The 23,850-nt window shown below is 36.7% G+C and overlaps 1 protein-coding gene across 1 annotated transcript; it reads right to left on the bottom strand.

Annotated features, from left to right (window-relative positions):
• Positions 1-2,338: 2,338 nt before the first annotated feature.
• SMU1 (SMU1 DNA replication regulator and spliceosomal factor) lies at positions 2,339-23,617 on the bottom strand. Its single transcript, XM_001364409.5, has 12 exons — positions 23,406-23,617; positions 20,298-20,508; positions 17,645-17,797; positions 14,046-14,156; positions 13,527-13,655; positions 11,004-11,123; positions 8,920-9,036; positions 8,390-8,517; positions 5,709-5,835; positions 5,102-5,269; positions 3,720-3,872; positions 2,339-2,891 (listed from the first exon to the last, which is right to left on the bottom strand). Exons 1-12 carry the CDS (start codon positions 23,429-23,431, stop codon positions 2,793-2,795), a joined length of 1,542 nt encoding a protein of 513 aa, XP_001364446.1. The 5' UTR covers positions 23,432-23,617; the 3' UTR covers positions 2,339-2,792.
• Between the last annotated feature and the right edge of the window lie 233 nt (positions 23,618-23,850).

Genomic DNA, 23,850 nt, shown 5'->3' with positions numbered 1-23,850 from the left:
ATGGCTATATCCATTTGGCAATTGATTGGGTCACAGCTATTGGATTAAAATTATGGTTTCATATTAATTCTTGTGGGCCTCTTTATAGGCTTATATAATAATGTCACCTAGACATCACTTAATTTTTAAATGTTTTCGTATGGGGCTATACTGATATGCAGTAGCTCACCCTCAGCTCTCTTTGGGACAGGACTTATTGCTCTTTCAGGGGAAATGTGAATACTCTCCTGGATTCGGAGGGGCAGTTCTCAAGTATGGTTCTGTTAACCTAACAAATCCTTTAGGGTGCTGCTTGTGTCCGAGGAGAAGGCTGAAAGGTCTTGACCATCCAGCACCTGATGATTTCCATTCCTCATGAAGGAAAAAATGCCCCATGATTGAACAGCAATAAGGTTTTGATACGTAATAGGACCTGTGATCTCAGTGGTGAGGATTCCCCCGCAGTGGAACAGATAGCGATCCATCCTCGCCTTTTTATCCCATAAGCTATAGGCCAGTGATGGCGAACCTTTTAAGTCTGCAAAGCCCGAACTGCACCCTCCAGCTGCCTGTGAGGCCCAGGCCAGGGAGGGAGGAAGTGTTAGAGAAACCTACAGATGCTTCTCTAAGTGCAAAGATATCTATCAGAACAATAAAAATCATTTGGGGGGAAATGTTCACATCAAAAGTGCCTCTGCAAGTGGTAAAATTTATTTTATCAAAGCATTTCAGAGAAATAAAATGAAACTGAAAATGATTAATTAGCAATGATGGAAAATTGGAGCTCACTCATTTGCAAGTTTCACTTTGAAAAGTACATATTAAGCAGCATTACAAATAGGCATTGGGCTGCTGGGCCGAGGCACGTGAAAAATGTCTTCAGGAGCAGCGAGCGGCCGCTGCCCTCAGTACACGTTCCTTCATCCCACTACCCATCAGGCTGGCCTGCTTTCTACATCACCTCATGACATGTTTCATGTAGATAGATTCTAACGCATTTCTTTTTGATGATGTGGTGGCCTACTCACATAGTGAGCCAGAATTTTCACTTTTTGGATACTTGGGACATTCAGGTAGCTCAGTGGATTTGAGAACCAGGCCTGGAGACAGGAGGTCTGGGGGTCAAATATGGATCCACAGACTCACTGTATGACCCTAGACAAGTCACTTCATTTCAGTGGCCTAACCCTTACTGCTCTTCTGACTTGGAATGGATTCTTAGTATCAAGTCTAAGACAGAAAATAAGGATTTAAGAAAAATAGCTTAAAACTCCTGGTCATAACAATACAAAAGATGTTTGCCAGGAACCAAATATGTCGTATTAAGGCTAAAAAAATAAACAACAAGGATTAAAGCATGGGCTTCGCTAGAGGAATTGGGAGTCGGTGTATTTCTTGGAAATGGAACTTCATAAAGCACTGGGTCACAGGTGGAAGGATCCAGCAGTGGCCCAGACAGGGAGAGCCCAGGCATGGGGGCCTCAGGCTAGAGGACTCAAAGTAGGGAAGCTGTGGGAAAAAGAGCACTCCTGTAAGTTGACAGTTTTAGTTATGAAGGAACAAAATCAGGAAGCCAGTAGCACTTGTTGACCCTCTTTTCCTTGTTCAGACTTCTACAGTTTTAGCGCATAGGTGTCAAATACCCAGCCCTTGCGCTGCATGTGACCCACAACACCCCAGAAGGCAACCTGTGTCATATTAAAATGTAATCCCAAATAGGAAAAATAAAACAGATGTTAATGATGCGGTTTTCTTAGTTATGATGTAGCCTGCAGAGATCTTAGGCACGGTTTGGCAGTCTTCGTTTCTGAGTTGGACAGCACTGTTTCAGAGTATCTCATCGGAGGTCCTATGGCCTTCTTTTTGTGTCTCCATAGGCCTGAGGTGATGCTTTGAGTGTTGGTTTTGTCCATGAGTGTTTTTATTAAGCCATGAAAAGGAGGAATGAAGAGTGAAAGGGAGACGGGAGGATATCAAAGGATCTGTGAAACATCCCCTACGCTGATGAAATCACCACTCCTGCCCCCTGTGATTCTATCAACAAAATTTGTTTCACCACAGTTTGTGGTACTATGGTGTATATAAAATGCTGAACCAGAGCCAGGAAGATGTGGTCGTTCTAATCCTACTTCTGATATTGGTTATGTGACCACAAGTCACTCCAGCTTTTGAAGGCTCAATGTTTTCAGGTGTAATGACAATGTATAGAAGACACTCTGCAACAGTGTAAGCTTTAAAATCTTAAAAAGGCCAGCTATTGTTATTCTCTGATGCCGTTGGAAATGTTAAAGAAGCCTAAAGGATGCATCTACCAGAACAATCAAAATAATTTTTTGGGAAATGTTCACATACAAAAGTGTCCCTGTGCAAGTGGTAAAATTTATTCTATCAAAGCATTTCAAAGAAACAAAATGAAACTAAAAATGGTTAATTAACAATGATGGAAAATTGGAGCTCACTCATTATTTACAAGTTTCACTTTGGAAAGTACATATTAACCGGCATTACAAATAATCAAAAGGAGTGGAACCCATTATAGAAATGACATTGTTTCACTCTTCAGATACAGGATTACTGAAAACATTCTATCCACTAAATACCTGCTTCTTTGGAAGCAGATCAGCTAATATTTTAAAAAATATACAAAAAAGGGTAACTTCTACATAAATGAGAAATTTAGCAAAAATTACTCATAAGCACATTTAGGTCATTTTCTCCCTTAAAAACAAAACAAAACAAAAAAACAAAAAGCAGCAACGCCTAAATGTCTCTTCATTTAAGTTGCATGCTCTCAGGCTAGTATAAATAAAATTTTAGGGCTTCCAGAGCTTTAAGAGCCCATCTTCGCTGTAGGTAGCAATCAGATTCTGATGGGGATGGTGGGCAATGCCAATGACATCCTTTTCATGAACCTGGAACAAAACAAAATCTGAATGTTAGGGCTAATCAATTTTTCTGAAGAATTTCTTTTTGTTGTCTCATTTACTTTTTTCTTAGAGGGCGATCAGTGTGGTCAGTCGTTATTCCTTCATCTTCCTAGGGGGCATTATTCTTATTCTACCACAGGAAGAAACTGATGCCCAAGATCTATTGTTTCACAAAACGTTATGAATGAATGTTCCTCATAGAGCATCTTGAAGTTAGCATAGTATTAAAAGGCACTAAAAAGGAAAGGAGGCTTATATGAAACTAATGTGTTTGAAACCTTTTTTTATCTCCGAGATCACTTCTTGGAACAACACTGGGACTCAACCTTGCAACTCAATATATGCAAAAGGAAACTCTCAAAATCATTGTTTTTCTTACTTTTATTTAAAGACTAGACCTGTGATTTATTTGGTTTTGGGTTTCCTGGTCCAATACAGCCTAGTCTTGGTCTCGTAAGACCAGAAACTTTAGACGGTCACTTGGGACACACCTTATCACAATGCTTCTTAGGTTCTTGTTATTGCTCTATAGAGGAAGGATTATTAAGTTAAATGATTTAAGTGTATTCTCTCTGTCATGGTGTACCACTGAAGATGGAAGTTATCCTTGCTTTCTTTTCAAATATAAGCTACAAATATACTTCAAGCAGTAAGGCTGAGGATGCTCTGAATTGTTTAGTTCTATTATCCACCTGTTCACCACTGACGTAGGACTGATTCAGTATTGTAAAAGCAGTATATTAGGGGAAAGGCAAGAAGGACAAGAGCACTGACGTAACTCCTTGATGTGGCCAAAGAAGTTGTAATACTTACTGTCAGTGTTCGTTCCAGTTTGCCAGTTACTGTGCTGAAACAGTACAGCACAAAATCTTCCCCCACACAGTAGATCCATTCACCACGTGGCGAGAGGGCACAGCAGACGAAGTCACCACCTTCTCTCTTACCAGAGCTGAAACTCCTGACAATCTACAATCCACGAAAAAGCATGTATTGAGGGCCAGGGCCTGGGGAGCCAACGCGAACACACCCAGCCCTCGAACAAACAAAACTGTCTCCGGACTAGCAAGTCTGTGACACGAATATGTTATCTTGCATTTATGTAGATTTTTATTTATAATCAGACGAACAATCCTTCCTATCTTTTTAAACTGGTTGGCTAAATTAGTCAAATCTACTTTATAGAGTGTTATAAGCCGGAGAAAACTTAGAATCAGCTATGCTTAATGGTAGATCCAAGTTTCAAACCCATGGCATGTGAGTAAGTCTTAAGTCTACTAAGCCCTGTTACTTTGTGAATCATCTCATAGTAATGACAGTTTTTTAAATCAATAAACCACTAGTTTGAAAACTTAATTTTACCTAGAAATTTTAAATCAACATTTTTATCAATAAGGGACATGATGAGTAGTTCACTTAAATATTTAATTATCTTGGTATTAGGGGAGAGATAGCCTGATGTAGTGGACAGAGAGCTGGACTCTGAAAACAGGAAATCAGGACATTCATCAAGTGGCTTCATTTTCAGAGGCAGTTGAGAGTATCGTTGTAGAGAAGATGCTAATCATAATGGTAAAGGAAATCTCTACATAGAAGATTAGAAGAATAAATCACCATAGGAACAAGCATCTGAAAGAAATGGACTATCATTATTTTGCTAGCTTATATTGCTTTAGGTCAAGAGATTTACTTGATGAGAAATTTCTCTTCAAGTTTTCACATAGTAACTTTCATATCAACATAAAAATTGAACAGAACTATGTGACAAAACGGGCTAGAGTAATTCTACAGAGTGAAGATAGCAAATCAGATCAGGGGAGTTACTTTATGATTACTTTATGTTTAATAAGTTAAAGTTCTGGAATTTAGATTAAATGAATAATTGACTAGATTCAAGGAGATCTGGTAGATTATATAATGCTAAAGGAAGGCATGCAGCATAGCAGGTCAAAGAAATACACAGGTCTTTAAAGAAATGCTTCATAAGCATTAAGAATTGAAATGATTTTATGTAAAGAAAAAACTCAACTTAAATACACTATGGGTAAACACTAAAAAAGGGCAAAGCTATTTGCCCTTTCTTATAAAAGATTCTTCACATAAGTGTGGAGGAAATGATAATCACAATATTTATCGCCATGTTCTTGAAGGAGCTGGAGCTGTTGGCCTGCTCTATACTCTACTTTCTGCTCACTCACCTGTCCCTGCATGTTCATGATGACCACTGTATTTGACCTGTTACACACGACAAAGTGCTCTGGATTTTTAGGAAGAAGGACGACACTGTTGACAGTGATGTCTGTCCCTGCAGTGCTGCCAAGAGATTTGAAGGTATTTGAACACTCAGTGGTCTTCATATTCCAAATCTAGCAAACCAAGAAATACAGAAGTAATTTAAAACATATTCATTTCTTATACAGTAGGACTAAGAAAATATTTTTTAAAAGGACAATCATGACTTCAGAGGATTAATGATGAAACATGCTATCAGCACCTAACAGAGAAATGATGGACTCGGGATACAGAGAGAGACTTTTGGACATGGCCAATATAAGAACGTTTTTCTGGACTGTGAATATTTGTTAAAATGATTTTGTTTTTCTTTTTTAATAGAGGATGGGAGTGAGGTGGGGGAAGAGTATGTAGAGAAAACAGATGTTTATTTAAAACATTAAATTAAAAAAAGAAAAAAGTGCATGCTGAATTGAAATGGATTCAGGTGTGACAGGTAGCTCTTAACACTAAAAAGAAGAAAGAAGAAACAGATATACCAAAACAAACTACTTCAATGGCAAACTACTTAACCTTCACAGTGCCATCAGATGATGCACTGATTATATAATGTCCATCTTGAGTAAAAGTAGCTTCATTAACAAATGAAGAATGACCACGAAATTCCTTCAAGGTTTTCCCAGATTTTAAGCCATGAATTCTGTCACGAAATAAATTTTTTAAAATCAATGCAACAACAACAATGGCTGACATTTCTGTCATGCTTTATGTTAACTCACTCGATCCCCACAATTGTGGGAAGTAGGGATTACTGGTTACAAATTTTACAGATGAGGAAACTAAGACTCAATAAATCTAAGTAACTTGCTCATCAGCACATAGTTGGAAGTGTCATAAACAGAAGTGTCATAAACAGATTTGAATTTCAGTCTCCAGACTATAGTTCCAGCCATCTTTGTACTATACCACCAGATCTTTGTATACTTCACTTCTTTGACGTTGAATTATAATGAACTCAATGTCAAAGAGTAAGGAAAAATCAATTAAAATTAGGAAACATAAATAGTTTTCCTAAAAGAAACTTTCTAAATCCTGAGTTGAATATCTAGTGTTGAAATCACCCACACTGAAGATATATTTTTGAAATTACTTCACTTTAAGTTACAATTCTGGGGATGATTTAGTGTCCCACAGCTCCTTAAAAAAAATCCTTATTTTATTAACAAATTTCCACATAAGTTTTCCAAAGTTATATGATTCATGTTGTCTCCCTCTCCCGGAGTCAACAAACAATTCAATCTGGGTTATAACATGAACTATAATGCAACACGTATTTCCATATTATTCATTTTTCTAAGTGAATAATCTTATAAAACCCAAACCCCATATCATATACCTAAATAAACAAGTGATAAATCATGTTTTCATCTGCATTTATACTCCAACAGTTCTTCCTCTAGAAGTAGATAGTAGTCTTATAAAGTCCCACAGAATTGTCCTGGATCATTGTATTGCTATTAGAAGCAAAATCTATCTTTCAGTTACTGTGTACAATGTTCTCCTGGCTCTGCTTTTCATTCTGCATCAATTTATGTAGGTCTTTCCAGTTCTTTCTGAAATCATCTTGTTCATCATTCCTTACACCACAATAGTATTCCATCATCATCATCTACCTGTTTGTTCAGTCATTCCCCAATTGAGGGACTTTTAGTTTCCAATTTTTTGCCATTACAAAAAGCGCAGTCGTATGCATTTTTTTTTAGCCCTTTGGGCATAATTCCAAATTGCCCTCCAGAATGGCTGAATCAATTCATATCACCATCAGCAATGCATTAGTGTCCCAATTTTGCTATATCCCATCCCAACATTTATTGTTTTCCTTTACTGTCATATTGGCCAAGCTGACAGGTGTGAGGTGGTACCTCAGAGTTCTTTTTATTTGCATTTCTCCAATCAGGAGGGATTTAGAACATTTTTTCCTATGATTGATAGTTTTGATTTTTTCATCTGAAAACTGTTTATTCATATCCTTTGACCATTTGCCAATTGGGGAATGACTTTAATTCTTATAAACTTGATTAATTCTTTGTATACCTGAGAAATTTGCTATAAATCCCCCCCCCTCCCCCAGTTGTTGTTCCCTTCAAATCTTGGTAGCATTGGTTTTGTTTGATTTAATATAATCACAATTATTCATTTTATGTCTTGTAATGCTCTCTCTCATTTGATCATAAATTCTTCCCTTCTCCATAGATCTGACAGGTAAACTCTTCTATGTTCCCCATATTTACTCATACTATCACTCTTTATATTTAAATCATATACTCACTTTGACTGTAACCTAGTATATGGTGTGATATATTGATCTAAACCTAATTTTTGCCATATACTGTTTTCCAATTTTCCCAGCAGTTTTTGTCAAATAATGAGTTCTTACTGCAAAAGCTGGGATCTATGGGTTTATCAAGCACTAGATTGCTAAGGTCATTTACCCCTAGTCTATTCTATTGATTCACCCTTCTCATTCTTAGCCAGTTCCAGATTTTTTTGATGATATCCTACAGTTTGAAAGATATAAAGTTTGATATCCTACTTTGAAAGATACCTAAAGATTTGGGAATATTATTTTACCAAAAATAAACCTTTTGTATCTTACCCTCTCATTTGATAATTATCTTCAAACCTGTTTGTTAGAAATGTGCAATGTGAACTATTTCTGGGCTAGATTTTTTCCTTGTAAAGACCAATCCTGATTATAATATTCTAAGTTTGGTCTTATTATAGACACAAAAGGGCACAACTGCTCCAGGCTAATCTTTGTACTATTTTAACAACTCATATTTATATATCAATTTAAAGTTTACAAAATACTTTTTTTTTTAAACCCTTACCTTCCTTGGAGTCAATACTGTGTATTGGCTCCAAGGCAGAAGAGTGGTAAGGGCTAGGCAATGGGGGTCAAGTGACTTGCCCAGGGTCACACAGCTGGGAAGTATTTGAGACCAGATTTGAACCTAGGACCTCCCATGCAAAATACTTTTTTAAAACAACCTTTGGCAGTTAGGTGGTATGAAGACCATTCCTATCTTACCAAAAAGAATACTGAAAGCCTAAAAGGCTATATGATCTGTTGATGACTTCATAGCATTTAAATATCTGAGTCAGCTCTTGTAGATTCCAGTGAAGTGTTTTATTCACTACAACATGCTTTTTCTTATAATACTAATAGATGGCATCTCTGCATTTAAACATACCTGATTGTTTGGTCAAAGGAAGCACTGAGGATCTGACTGCTATCCTTGGAGAAGCTTAGGCAGGTGACACCTTTACTGTGTGCCCTTTCAAATCTCCTTAAACACTGTCCACTCTGTATCTTCCATACCTAGAGAAATTTAAAACACCTTAAGTTTGCAGGAGCATTCTCTTTTTATTATACACAACCAACAAAGAAAAAAGAAATAATTCCTGGTTGCATATGTCTGATAACTAAATTATGTGAGGATAGCACAGAAATAATTTGTTCAGCAGAACCAAATAAAATAAGTAATTACTATATCCTTTTATTTATTTAACAGTATTGAATTAAAACTTAGAGGTCAAGTTAATTTGTTAGTTGAGTTCAATATGGTTGTTAACAGTCTACTGTAAAAAAATCCAAGTAATAAAGTCTCATCTGAAGGCTGTTTCCTTGAAATGTTAAATAGAGTTCCAAATTTTCTTAATTCTTATTGCAATGGGATATAGAAGATTTCTGTGAGAAGGAGCTCATATTATTAATTCATACCTTAATTTTTCCATCTTGGGCCCCAGTTGCTAACATTTCTGTATCTCTGCTGAAACACATACATAGTACGGCATCATCCATCAGCATAAAATTATCTTGTGCCTGGTACTTGAGATCCTAAAGAAAATAATATTCAACCATTACTAAGATAGCATAAAAATGAAAACAGCTATAATATAGACTCTTTAGAAAAAAGCCCATTTATTTCTTCCAAATTATAAATTCTTCCAAAGCAGGAACAATTAATTTTCCCACATTCTGTAAAATTCCACATAACTAAGTACTGTGCCCTACACACAAAAGATGCTTAATACACATGATTTTGATTTATTCAATGGTTAAATCTTCATGCAAATAATGTCAAGGTTATGTGCTTAGTGATGTGTAATCTCATTTTATCATTTAGATTTGTGTGCTTAGCATTCTGAGCTGTTATTACCTCCTAAATGCCTTACTTGCAATTAGGGTAAATTGTCAACAAGTGGGAAGTAGTGCCTTGGATAATGGCATCATGGTCCATACAAGTCCATTTCTCATTGTTGTATCTCAGAGACATACAACATACTTTACAACTTCATTATGTTTTTTTCTACAAAAAAATAAAACTATGAAAGCAGCTCAATATAAATACTTCAAAATACTGTAGAATACATGATTCAGAATGAGATAAATGTGCACTAGGTGTTGGGGAAGGAAGTATAAAAAAATCAATACATACTTGCAAAGAGCTCATATTCTAACTGTGAAAACAAGTTTATATAGAAAACATATGAAATAAATATAAAGTGAACAAATGCAAATAGTCATTCTGGATGGAGGGCACTAACATTTGGAAGGGATCAGAAAAGACTTTGCAGAAAATGGTGCTTGAGGGGGTAGCTAGGTGGCTCAGTGGACTGACCAGGCCTCAGACACTTCCTAGCTGTGTGGTCCTAGACAATTCACTTAACCCCTATTGCCTAGCCCTTACTGCCCTTTTGTCTTAGAACCAATTGGTTCTTAGAATTAATACTATGTATTGGTTCTATGGCAGAAGAGTGGTCATGATTAGGCAATGGGGGTTAAGTGACTTGCCCAGGGTTGCACAGCTAAGAAGTGTATGAGGCCAAATTTGAAACCAAGACTTCTTGTCTTGGTTCTCAATTCACTGAGCCACCAACTGCACCCTGCTCCCCTTTACCTTCTGTCTTAGAACTGATACAAAATATTGTTTTTAAGCCAGAAGAGTGGTAAGTGCTAAGCAATTTAGGTTAAGTGACTTGCCCAGGAAGTTGTATTATTTCTTGAATTATGGCATTCAGATTTTTTGGTATGGGTTCTTTTGGGAGCCCTATAATCTTTAAGTTCTTTTAGCTTGAGCTAAAAGTTCTTCCTTTTGGATTTTCATGGTATCAGAGAGGAGGTTAGAGTAAATTCTGTTGGGCTTGTTCAGCACTGCTACTGGGGTGGTAGGCAGTGGAGGAGGAGAGGTTGCATGAGAGCATTAGGAGTTAAGAATTAACATCCTCTGTAGTTTGCTCCTTGAATTGTTAATTTTGTTTGAGATCTTGGTGTCTTAGACCATGGAAGACAGTTGAAATTGCTTTATCTCTTGTGTGTGATCCTTATTCTGGGGAGATCTGAGAGGTCATGAAGTTTAGAGAAAAATGACTATTTTGCTACTGTGTAGGCCTCCTACACATGACCTCCAAGCCCTCCAAGGTTCACTCAAGTGCAATTCTCCAAGTTACTTGTTCCCTCCTATCCAATAATTACTTTCTATTTACTTCTCTGTGTACATGTTGTTTCCTCACAAAAGAATGTAACTTACCTGAAGGTAGGGACAATTTCATTTTTTCTTTGCATTCCAAGTGCCTAGCACATTGTAGGAACTTATAAATGCTTACTGGATGAATAGATTCATCCTAACTAGCAGTCTTCCATTTTCTGAACAACTCAGTTCTCTGTGACAATTTAAATTTCTTTTTTCTACCACAATTTAAGAGTTCAGATTTCATAGTAAAAAACCAAAACAAAACCAAAAACTTATCTATATTCATCCACTCTTTCACTAGGAGAATTTAAGCACTTTAAATTTACATTACCTTTCTAATCTTTCCAGTTGTAAAGTTCCATACTTCAATGAAACCATCAACAGAGCCAGTGACCAAATACTGGCCATCTGGAGAAAATCGAGCACATTCCACATGTGATTTCTGGCCAAACTGTTTAAAAAAAAAAACAAAAACAAAAACAAAAACAAAAACAAAGAAGACATTTATTTCACTGAGGTCTCCCCAAGTCCAGGACTCTATCCACTTTGCCATTTAGATGCCTTTTTATTGTGATTTCCTCCCCTTTCCATCTAAACCTGAATTCTCTGGCAATGCTGGACTATCTCAAAGAGTAAACAAAGAATTTCTTAGTTGGCTTCGTTGAAAGTTGTGAAGAAAAAAAATGAGAGAAAAGCAAATGTTTTCTTTCTGAGGGATCTTCTCTTTGGAATTCCAGGGATTTGTTAGGTGAAGCAAAGTTCTTATCTTAGACTGTATTTTAGCCAAAATTTTTAAGTTCAACATTTATACTTTATAATGGGACTTACAGTAAAAAGTGCCATTAATTCTAACAGGCTCTATATCAGATTCCACCTAGTTTTTCCTTTAGGGGCAGGTATTTACAGGTATCCCTTTCACCACCAGAGTGATTATTTAGAATTATATCTGAAATCCTCCCAAATTCCTTTATTTAGACAATTTCAATGTTATATATGTAATATATATTTCAATATTACATAAATATATAGTCAATATATAGATGTGTGTACACACATACACAATACTTTTCATTGCTTAAATTAAGACAATATATTTTAATAGAGACAACATGTCATAAATTCTCGTATATTCTTTATCTATTTTGGAGGGGGGTGAGGTAGGGTGGAGAGGTCTTGACTTGATGAGGAAACTGAGGTTAAAAAAGGTTAAATGACTTGCCCAGGGTCACAGCTAGGTAAGTGTCTCAGGCAAGATTTGAATTGGGTCTTCCTGACTCCAAATCCAGGATTCTATACACTTAGTCACTTAGATGCCTATTTATTGTGATACAGTAGATGGAGGACTAACTTTGGAGTCAGGAAGACTTAGGTGCAAAGCCTGCTTCTGTCATATACTATTTATGTGACCATGGGCAACTCCCATGACTCCTCAAGGATCTTCATTTTATCAATATGAGATACTTTCTCCACCGATGTAGAAAGTCATCTTTAATAGCCTTAGATTTGGTATAGCACTGAGGGGTTAGGTGACTTGTCCATGGTCACATGGGTATTATGTGACAGAAGTAGGTTAATTCTCTATGCACTATGCCACAAAGCCTCTATAGCTACTCCATACTTATAAAAAATGTTTAAGTATTTAGTAGACATTTGGGTAAGTTACTAAATCCATCTCAGTCTCAGCTCCTTCTTCTATAAAATGGAATTAATAGTAAAAACCTACTTCACAGACAGTATCAGGCCAATGGCTCAAAAAGGTAGGACTTAACAGAGTCCTGAACAAATTGTGATGATCAAATGTGATAACATATAAAAAGTGCTGTGCAAATCTTATGGCAGTATGTAAATGCTAAATGCCTCTTCACTGAATGACTTACCTTCTCCAATCATAGATGGAAAAGAGCTGCCAAACTAAATATGACACATCTACTAAAAGCATCTAAAAACAAATCTATCTCTTTAGTTTCATTTTAAATGTCAAGAAGGGTCACTGTGTGTAACATGAGAAAAGTCTACTATCAGCAAATGTTTCCTTTTTTGTTCAAGGTTTTAGTTAGGATAAAGTAAGGAGCCACTAAAAATAATCAACGTGAAAGTTGAAATGTAATAAAAAAGAACAATTCAATACACTGTATCACTGCTAAAGATCTGAAGGATTGTAAAATGCTCTGCAATATATGTATTAAGTTTAACTTGAAATCTACATAGGGATTACAAAATAAAGTGCCAAGGTTACAACATGATGCAAATGGCAATATCGTTGAATTCAACTTTTTAAAATTTTCTTAATTTGGATATTAAAAAGTAGAAAAAAAAAACCAGCTGATAACAGTAAAATAGAATAGAAAAAATTAGAAATGAACACAATGCTGAATAAACCTCTAGAAATTATGCCAAATTCATATTTCTAATTTTCCTTAACCTATACATCAAAATATTAATATAAAAGTACCGAGTTATCTTTTGTAATAATTGTCTGCACTTGAGAATAAGGAAATCTGGGTTTAAATCCTAGGGTTGACAGAGTAACTGCTCTGGTTCTGAAAGCAAATCACTGAAACTTCTCTGAGCCTCAATTTCTTCATTTGGTTCAACAAATACATATTTTCATCTGTAGAATGGAGGTAATAGAACTTGGCCTACCTCAAAGCATTGTTATGAGGAAAGTACTTTTCAAACTTTAAATTAAGACACTATATAAATTTGAATTATTATCTATGGGATCAGGGCTGTGATATTCCTAACAGTAGAGAGGAGTATGTCAGAAACGAAATACAATACTGAAGTTATGATAAAAAAAGAAAAGAAAAGAAAATTAATTTGCCAAGTAAAGAAAATGTTTTGTGTATCTTACTTTAATATGCCTGCTTAACTGTGTTGGAAACTTCTCTTCTTCCACATCTTTTACAGCTGCTTTGCCTCTAAATAAATCGATTGTCATACCAGGAGGAAGCAAACCTTGGTGCTGTTGCCACTTCAAAGCCTAAAAGGATATTTAAAGAAATCTAGTTTAAAACATGAAAATCAACTGTTCTATAGCCTAAACCTAACGTAGTGGGCTTAAAAAAAATTCTCAGAACAATTTGGCAAACAATTTGAGGTTACTCATGAGGCTGAAAAAATACTGGAGACAATAAAGGAGAATTAATAAAAGGAATGATTAAGATGAAATGAAATGTTGCATAATAATAAAGAAAAAACTGAACATTGAAGAGTAAAACATAAAAAAGAAAGGATTAAATTTATTTAATTTTCTGTTAATCTTACTCAGAATCCTTGAGGGATTAGCTGTTGACATATAAGCAGAACCCAATTTTGGGGAAGACCTTTATAAATACAGAACAAATATACAGAACAATGCATAGTCCTTTACCTGTCCCAACAGTGCCATAAGTCGAGATGGAGGTACAACACTAACTTCTCCAGCTAAAGCCTGTGCAATTGCTGCTCTTCTTTTCTCCTTGCTGCTTCCATCTGGGTATGCCTAGTAAAGGGCCAGAGGTGAAAATCACTCCAGAAAGAAATGGTTATAAGGCATTGGTAAAATCACTTTGAAAAATTCTATTATCACTCTAGAATCACTATCACGAATGGAAAGCAATCTGAACTGTGGATTATAGGTTTATTTTTAAGAAGATTCCAAATTTGCATACCTAATTTTTAGAGAATTATAAGATGAATGACAACATAAAAGTCAACTTATACATTTTACTATTTCCTCATAGCAGCTTAAATAATGTCTAGATCATTATTTACACTATTTTTTTAAATCCTTACCTTCCATCTTGGAGTCAATACTGTGTATTGGCTCCAAGGCAGAAGAGTGGTAAGGGCAGAAGAATGGTAAGGGCTCGGCAACGGGGGTTAAGTGACTTGCCCAGGGTCACACAGCTGGGAAGTGTCTGAGGCCAGATTTGAACCTCCCATCTCCAGGCCTGGCTCTCAATCCACTGAGCTACCCAGCTGTCCCCTGTTTATTCTATTCTTAAAATTTCTTTAAAAAATGGGAGGCTCAATTTATCATATAAGATAATATCCCCCCCCCCTTCTGTTTTCTAACTCACTCTCCATAAGCTGCTCTAAACTCTTTCCTTTTCTAATCCAGTTTTCCACATTATCTTCTCTCCATTGCTTCCTTTTTAGCTGAGGACCTAACATACTTTACAGAGAAAACAGAGGCCATTTGCCTATTTTCTATATCTCAAAATCCCTTGACATCATCATCCTGTCTCCTCATTTATTCCTGTCTCTAATGAAAAGATGATTCTTCTTTTTGTTCCACCTTTCCCTAGTTATCCTTTCTCTTTTTTAAAACTTTAATATCTCCCTCTTTACTGACTCTTTCTTTGATGCTTACAAACACATTCAAGTCATGCCCATCTCTGGAAAAAAAAAACAAACAACAACCAAAAAAACCCCTTATTATTCCCTGCCATTTCCTTCAGTGATCACCTTGTTATTTATTCTCCTTGCTACCACACTAAAATTCCCAGAAAGCTGTCTACATCTGTGGTCTCCACCTTCTTTCCTTTCACTCATTTGCTTTTTGACTCTTTGCAATATGGCTTTTTGCCTCTCAGTATTCAAAGTTGCTTCCTCCAAAATGATCTCATACGTACACATATACATATGGAATAAATATATATAGAATAAATACAAAATAAATGTAGGACACTTAGGAAGGAAAGGCAGGCACAAGCAGTTGGGATATCTGGTGTTCTTGAAGGAAGTGAAGGATTCTGTGAGGAAGTGATGAGGAAGAAATATATTTCATGCATGGGGGATGGCCAGGGAAAATGCCCAAAAGGAGGAGGAATGCATATGGAGGAGAGGCCAGTTAGAGTTAGAGTATGAAGGAAGGAGAGTAACGTATAAAGAAGCTGGAAATACAGGTTGGGGCCAGCTCGTGAAAGGCTTTAAAACCCTCATTCTTCTTGATTTCCATGTAGGACCTGACACTTCTGACAACCCTTTCTTCCTAGGTTGGCATTTAGGTCTCTAGGTTTTTGTGTCCTAACTCTCTCTAGGAAATCTTACCTGTTTCTTTTCAATCTCCTTTGCTGATACTCTATCCATATCCAGTTTCCTAACTGTGGGTCGAGAACTACGTTCTAAGCCCACTTCTAATCTTTCTCATTCACTTGGTAAACTTAATAGCTCCCATGGGTTTAGTTATTACCTGTAGGCAGACAGCTCTCAAATTTATTTATTCATCTATAGTTTCTCTCTTCAGCATCCAGTTGTGGAGCTCCAGGTATTTCAAACTTAGCATGACCAAAACTGAATTTGTGTTCTTTCTGGCCAAAACCATATTTTTTCTGAATTTCCTTATTTTTGTAGAGAGTACCATCATCTTTCCAGGTCCCCAAGTTCCCAACTTCAGAGTTCTCTTTTACTCCTTATGTTCCTTCCATATGTCCATTTAGTTACCTAAACTTGTCATTTCTACCTGTAGAACATTCCTTGCAGCTGACTCCTTCTAATTACCTAGACACCATCCTAGTTCAGGTGTTCAGCCTCTCATTTGCATTGCAGATAACTACTTCAACAAACACAGCCAAACTGGCCTCCTTAATTGGTTTTTCCTTCTCTAATCTCTCCTACCAAAGTGATTTTTCTAAAGAATAGGTCCTATACCATGCAATCCCCTACTCAACAAATTCTATTTAAGCTGGGGGCTTGTGAGCTTCTTAGTTTCCTTTGTAATCAGACATAACTTTTTGTTTCCCCATTCCCACATCCTTTTACTAAGTCTTATGCCTATTCTCTTCTCATTTCTACCTCTAAGGATCTTTTGTTTCTTTTAAAACTTTGCTCAAGTCTTACTTTCTACATGAAATCTTACTTGATCCCTACCAGGGACAGTGCCTTATCCCCATCTCAAATTTACTTTGTATTTACTGAGTATATATTTTTGTTCATAAGCATCATATCTCATGATAGAATGTAACCTCTCTGAAGAGAAGGAATTGTTTCATTCTTATCTGTGCATCCCCACGGTCTGAAAAATAGGAGGCACTGATGATGTTTTGCCATGGATGTCTGATGATATATTGCCATGATAACTTTTCACCTCACAGCTCTAATAGTCAAGAAATTGGTCTGTTTCACTCATTTATTTTAAACAATTTAACATTGCAATTTAAATACATTATTTTTATTTTATCTTCTATGTAACTGCTTACTTCCTCATCTTTCTTGCACTATTACATTCTTATTCTTGCCAGCCTATTAGTGAGGGTTGAACATTTTGGTAAGGAATAAGACAAATTATTGAGAGACAGGAAAACACATTGGTAGTTGAAGACATGAATTAAAGTCGCACCTCCACCACTTATAAGCCAAATGATCCTTGGGCACCTTTACCTCCCCAAGCCAAAACTATGTCCAAAAAGTGGCTATGCCAACATGGAAAGTCTATTAGAATTAAACATCCTGAACAATTTTTACGTTAGCCAAAAGTATAACTACGTGATATGAAAAAGGAAAACATTTAGAAAACAGATTAAAAAAAAAGATTTCAAGTGATGCACATTTGAAGTCTTGAGCTTTTTGTACTAGTTTTGCCTCTATATAATTGTATGCCCTTAGGTGAATCACATAATCAGAAAAAGTGAGGTCTCTACAGATTATTTTCTGATCTGTTAAAGAGGTGGTTTAGATCAGTGGATCTTAAATGAAGCCAATGGATTCTTTCTAGAATGATGTTTTTAATTGAATAAAACAAAATATTTATAATATCATAAAGGAAACAAATTAATACTAAAATACAGTTATCAAAAACATTTTTAAAAAGCTTATGGACCCTAGGTTAAGAACCCTTGAAAACTTTATATGGTAAGGTCCCTTACAATCTAACACACTTCAGTCTTTTAATACAGATATTTAAAGAAATAAATCAAAATTAATAAGGAAAAAGAATCCCAAAACATAGAAAGAGACTTGCTAATATTTTCAATGTTACAAGCATACCTCACGAGGATCAAAATAGGATCTGGCCAAAAGGTTCTCAAGATGAATGTATCTCTCTGGCTGAGTTTGTTTTAACATGATCATGGGGTCAGTCTGTCTCAGAAGAGATCTGGCAGCACCCAATTCACGAAGTTCTATCAATTCCAGAACAACCTAGACAATTAAAGAGAAAGAATTAGTATTTTCAAGGACTCTCTTATTGCTAAAAATTTCAGTTCAATTTCTGAACTAAAAATATTGAGACAATCAGATTTTAGAAAATTAAAAATTTTTCCTGGTTGACCTACAAAAGTGATGATAACATTGCTTATATTTTGCAATCACCAACCATTATTTTTAATTTATTGTTTTCTCTTCCTCTCAGCATAAAGATACAGGAAAATTCTGTTTTATTGTTCTTCACAGGTACTGCCTTTTTTTACAACTTGAAGATGAGGCAATCTTGCAACAAGTAAGTCTATCACAAACACTTTTCCAAAAGTTTGTGCTCATCTTGTGTGTCTATGCTACATTACAGACATTCTTACACTGCAAACTTTTTCCATTATTATGAAATCTATCATGGTAATCTTTGATGTTACTATTGTAACTGTTTTGGGGCACCATGACCTGCACCCATATAAGATGAAGAACTTGATTAAGAAATGTTTTATGTTCCAACTGTTCTACCAACTGGTTGTTCCTTATCTCTTTCCCTCTCCTCAGGTCTCCCTATTCCCTGAGATGTGACAATATTGAAATTAGGCCAATTAATAAACCTTCCATGGCCTCGAAGTGTTCAAGTGAAAAGAGTTAACTGATGAGGCAAACTTCATTTTTGTCTTATTTTAAGAAATTGCCATAGCCACACTTCGGCAAACAGTCAGAAGCCATCAACATCAAGGCAAGCTCCTTTAACAGTAAAAAGATTCTGACTCACTAAAGGCTCAGATCATGGTTTGGCATTTTTAGCAATAAAATATTTTAAAATTAAGGAGTACATGTTGTTTTTTAAGACTTAATACTATTGCACATTTGCTAGACTTCAATATAGTATAAACATAACTTTTATGTATGCTGGGAAGCCAAAAAATGTGTGTGACTCACTTTATTGTGATATTTGTTTTATCAAGGTGGTCTGGAACTTAACCCAAAATGTCTGAGGTATGCCTGTACTTTGGACATTTTAGGGATGGGAGAAAGTTTTAAGAGGTCACAAAGAATATTTGGTTGTACTCAAAATAGTAAAAAATATATAAGGCGATTTCCCTGCTTTTACTTTAAGCAATTCAATCAATAAACATTTATTAAATGTAACACAAAGACAAAGATGAAAGAAGCCCTTGATGTTAAGGAGCTTATTAAGAGCCCTTAGGTACCTGCTGGAGATACAAAGACAAAAACAAAACAGTTCCTGCTCTTAAAGACCTATATTCTTCTGGAGAGAAGAATGTGTATATATGTATGCATGCATGTACACATGTGCACTATGCAGTGTAATGGTGGATGGGAAGGTCTGAATAAGTACATCAACAGGTGAAATACAAAGTAGGAAGTGGTGAGAGGAAAGAGAGAACCAGAGTGCTTTCATAATATCTGAAGTAGGGAGATAAGGAGAGATAAACCTTAAAGCAAAAGGTTTTTAAAAGACAGTGATGAGGAAGGGAAAGCAAAGGTAGCCTATCTTTTAGCATGTTCAGAACGGAAAGACAAGAGAGATCTGGATGGTAACTTTCAGGTACTGCAGGATTAGAAAAGCTAGGGGACAACATGTTTGTAGCTGACAAGGAAAAAGCTGGGCAACAGGAAGGAAATGAAGATGTGAGACAGTAATTGCTGGGGTAAGCTGAAGGAAAAAGGATCAAAGACACAAATATAGGTATTAACCTTTAAAAAAGGATTACTTCATTTTTTGAGATATAAAAAAAGGAGGCAAGGATAACTGAAGACATAATATTATGAGGTGAGGAGGACATAATGAAGGCGCTCACTTGGATGGTCCCAATCATCATAGTAAAGCAGAAGGGAAGGTTATTTGTTGAGAAGTATCAGGGGAGAAGCTGGGAGTTTGGGAAGATTTGTAATAGCTTCTGAAAGAAAAGGATTTCTATGAAGTGTCTGAAGGCTCTGTATAGTTTAGATAATATGGATGTGTTGCAGATTCAATCTGTACATTTCAGGATTTCTCATAGCAGCATTCACTAGCCCTAGAGTCAGTGAAGAGAAAACTTATGAAGGGAGTGACTGGGATTGAGCTGAGAACAATCTCCCTAAGAAGAAGATAATGAAAGATGGGGATCAGTGAACTGTTTATGATAGGGTGAAAACTGTGAATAAAAAAGAAATGAAGTCTAAATAGGGGAGATAACTGGGAGAACAAGGAGGGATTGAAGAACTAGGGGTTACAGTGAGGATGAAGAACAAGTTTTAGGATGAGTGAGAAGTGGTAGAGATAGAAGGATAGAAAGCTGACCAGAGAAGAGAGATAGATTCTGTTCAAAGTTAAATGTCTCAAACATGGACAATTTCATTATTAAATTATGAAAATTTCTCCTTTGGATCTTTTGATACTAGAGGAGAAAAGATGAATGGCATTCATGTACTGAATAATATTGAATATTACTATTTATTTCAAAGGGGATGAATCAAGTTAAATCAAATAAACAAATTTTACCTGTTCATAGAGGTCAATCAGTGTTTTGTCTGGCAATTTCAGGGACTGTATAGCTTGCAAAACAGTATCCCAATGTCCACTGTTAATATCTGCTACAAAACTCTCTATGCTGTCCACAGTATTCAAGGATACAGTGGTCTCCTCCTGCAAAGTGGCTAATGCTCGATGCAAACTATTTTCCTTCAAGTACTGCATGATGAGACGTATAACACTAAAAAGGAAGAAATACATCATGAGCTTAACTGTAGGATTACATATTTAGAGCTCTAATGGATGATGGAAATAACTGAGCCCAACCCTCTAATTTTATGACAAAATGACAATTTTATGGCAGATGACAAAAAATGAAATGGGATCAGAACACAGGTCTTCCAGATACCAGGTCTGGTACCCTTTCCTTTATATCATGCTGCCTCATAAAAAACAGAATGAAGACATAACCATGAGGTTAATAGTCTTAGGCTCTTTGGAATCAGCTAGCCAGGTTAGTGCCTTGTCCAGGAATCGAAACTTATTTTTGTCAAGAACCACAAATAATAAACCAACCAAAGCAATTTCTAATCTACTGTGGCATTTTCACCACCCACTTTTAAATCCTTTATCACAGTTTAAGTATAAACGTAGATTTAGTTTTTTACTCCCCCCCTACTTAAATATACAAAAATTCCTTAATAAAGTGCTTTATTAATTATTAGTTAGCTCTTAACTATCTGGTGAAATGGAAATGGGGAAATTGGTAATGGATATGTATGTGGTCAATGCATTGTATTCCAACTCAAGAAGCATTTGTTATGGCCTTAGTAAGTGTAAAGTATTGTGCTAAGTATTAAATACAATTTAAAACAGTGTGTTGTCTTTGAATTTCTGGCATCTAGAATAGGGCCTGATACATAGTGGGGCCTAATAAATTGTTTAATTCCTGTTCTTACGAAGCTTAGAGTGAAGTACAGAGATATGACTGATATATAATCAATTTACTTAATTCTCAGGGATCAGACTTGTGATTTCATTGATTCCGGGGGCTGAGTGAGGAAACTCCTATCAATGCATATTGGTAACTTCAGCAACTTAGGAGCTTCTTGGACCACTGAGAGCTAAAGTGACTTGCCCAGAGTCACAGTACAAGTATATGTCCGAGTTGGTACTTGGTCTAGGTCTTCCTGATTCTGATGCCAATTCTATCCACTATGCCACACTTTTTTTATGCCTATACAAATATAGTACAATAGGTGCTAGATACAAGCAAAGTATTATATAAAATTTGAGAAAGAAAAGGTAACTTGGTGGGGCAAGAGGGAGAAGGGAAGGCATTCTAGAATAAGAGTTAGGCTTTAAAGGACTGGCAATAATTAAGGCAGCAAGGTAGCTCAGTGAATGGAGTACTGTGCCTGGAATCAGGAAGATTTGAGTTCAAATCTGATTTCAGACATTCACTAGCTGTGTGACCCTGGGCAAGTCACTTAATCTCTGTTTGCCTTAATCACTGGAGAAGGAAATGGCAAATCATTCCAGTATCTTTGCCAAGAAAACCCCAAATGGGGGCATGAAGAATTGGACATAATTAAGGAGAGAGGCCATTCTAAAAGCATGAAGGCAGAACAGCATTGTTTCAAATTTTATAGATTAATGAAACTGAAGGGAAGATCTCATGAAGTTTAACCAAAGTCACAAGCAAAAGAAGAGTTAAATTTGAAATTGACTTTTTGGTCACAGTTTTTTCTCAAATATACTGATTTGGTCCTTTCTAAAAATATAATGAAAATACTCAATGATTAAAAATGAGACTTCCTTGACTATTGATCAATAGGAATGAATAGTAAAAACAAAACCTCTGTCTTAAATTTATCTATTTGCAAATTAACAAACATCTTGGCTGTTTAACATCAGAATTTCAGGAACATAAAATAAATGTCTCGGTTATGTAATGTCCTATGAAAAAGAGGAATGGATGTTATTACTGCTTACACTGATGTAGTACCTTAAAGCTTATATTCTGAGGTAGATAGAAGCATATTAGAAAATTGCAATTCAGTTACCCACAAAAGTGGCCAATTTCCAACCTATATCAAAATCTTCTAACACTCTTTCCACTAAAATCTTTCTGCCAATTACTAAAAAACAAACCTTTAAAACAATTTGAATTTAAAACACTAAAATGAGGGGAAGGGAACAAAAACATTTCCATGTAAAAATGAGAGAAAAAGGATTAATACAGATTTAAGGGGTGAAGTCCCATGTTCAATGTCAACTTGGGAGCAGGGATCATCATATACATAACATAATGCTAGACAGCAGGAACAATAAAGTGTACGGCACACGTTAGGCACTCAATGTTTGTTTAATTAGAGAATGAATACAATTTCTTATTCATGGGTGGCCACCTCCATAAAGGATAATTCCTTCAAGTGAGATTCTGGGCTTCAATTTTATGGATCACCAAAGTCCTGCTGATAAAATTAATACATACTTCGTTGACTTGAACTACAAACTTCCCACTCTATTGTTTTCGTTAAAGGCCTGGGCCCTTAAACTTGGAAACTTTGGAGGGTGAGAGAAAGAGGCGGATTAAATCTACCTGGGGAAGATGACAGCAAAATTGGAGCTGACTGCCTACACAATCCAAACCAACAAAGCTTGATGCAGTGGCTCAATGGTTATCATTATTAGGGATGGGGGTGGGGCAGTTCAGTGGAAAAAAAGCCTGGGTTTTTAGTCCCAGTTCTGTGACGACCCCCCAGGTGCGATCTTAGGCAAGTCGCATCCACTTTTTGACCTGTTTCCTCATATGTAAAATTAAAAATACCGGGCTAGAGGACTTTGAAGAGTTCCTTTGGAGCTATCTGTCCTATGGCCCTGTGGTTATCGTTAATTTCCTTTCTCGAGACTAAGGGGGTCCATATGGACGCAAAGAGAGGAAGGAAAGAGCCGCCGAAGGTGGGAGCGAGGCTCACCCTCCAGGCTGGCTCTACTAGGTCCGACGCAGGGGCCGCAAGAGCCCCGCCCCGGAGTCCAGGCCGCAGGATTCGTCCCTAGTCTCCCGCCTTCCGTTCCTCTCAAGCGAGGCCAGGCCCCCGCGACCCTTGCCTTCCCTTAGGCCCCAGCACTTACTCGGAAGACTCGATCTCAATAGACATCTTGACTCTCCAGGAGAACTGCCACTAAACTGGAGGTGGGGTGGGGGGAGAAAAGAGCGCAACCAGGATGCACGGAGAGGCGAAAACTCGGGCCACTTCCGGCACCTGCGTATATGTCACTTCCGATCAGTCCCACCTCTTCCCCGCCTCGGGTCTTGGGCTAATGGGGGAAGCCAGGGAAAGGGGAGGGGAAATGCCTCTTGTCACGTGACCAGGTGGCCGGGCAGAAAGGGGTTGGGCCGAAGTTCGAGGGACTTGGGCTTTTGGTTGTTGGTCTTTCTTTGGCCCCCTGTTCTGGGACTGTAGTGGATTTGGCTTTTTTGCCACCAGGAAAGAACTTAAGATAACTATCTTTCCTCCCTCCTCATTTTATAAAGGAAGAAGCTAAGACCTCTTGTCGACTGGGAAAAACATAGAAC

This window comes from Monodelphis domestica, chromosome 7, assembly GCF_027887165.1.
Source record: "Monodelphis domestica isolate mMonDom1 chromosome 7, mMonDom1.pri, whole genome shotgun sequence".
Classification (NCBI taxonomy): Eukaryota; Metazoa; Chordata; class Mammalia; order Didelphimorphia; family Didelphidae; genus Monodelphis; species Monodelphis domestica.
The sequence above is the reverse complement of the archived record's forward strand: the minus strand, read 5'-3'. Positions and strand labels throughout refer to the sequence as shown.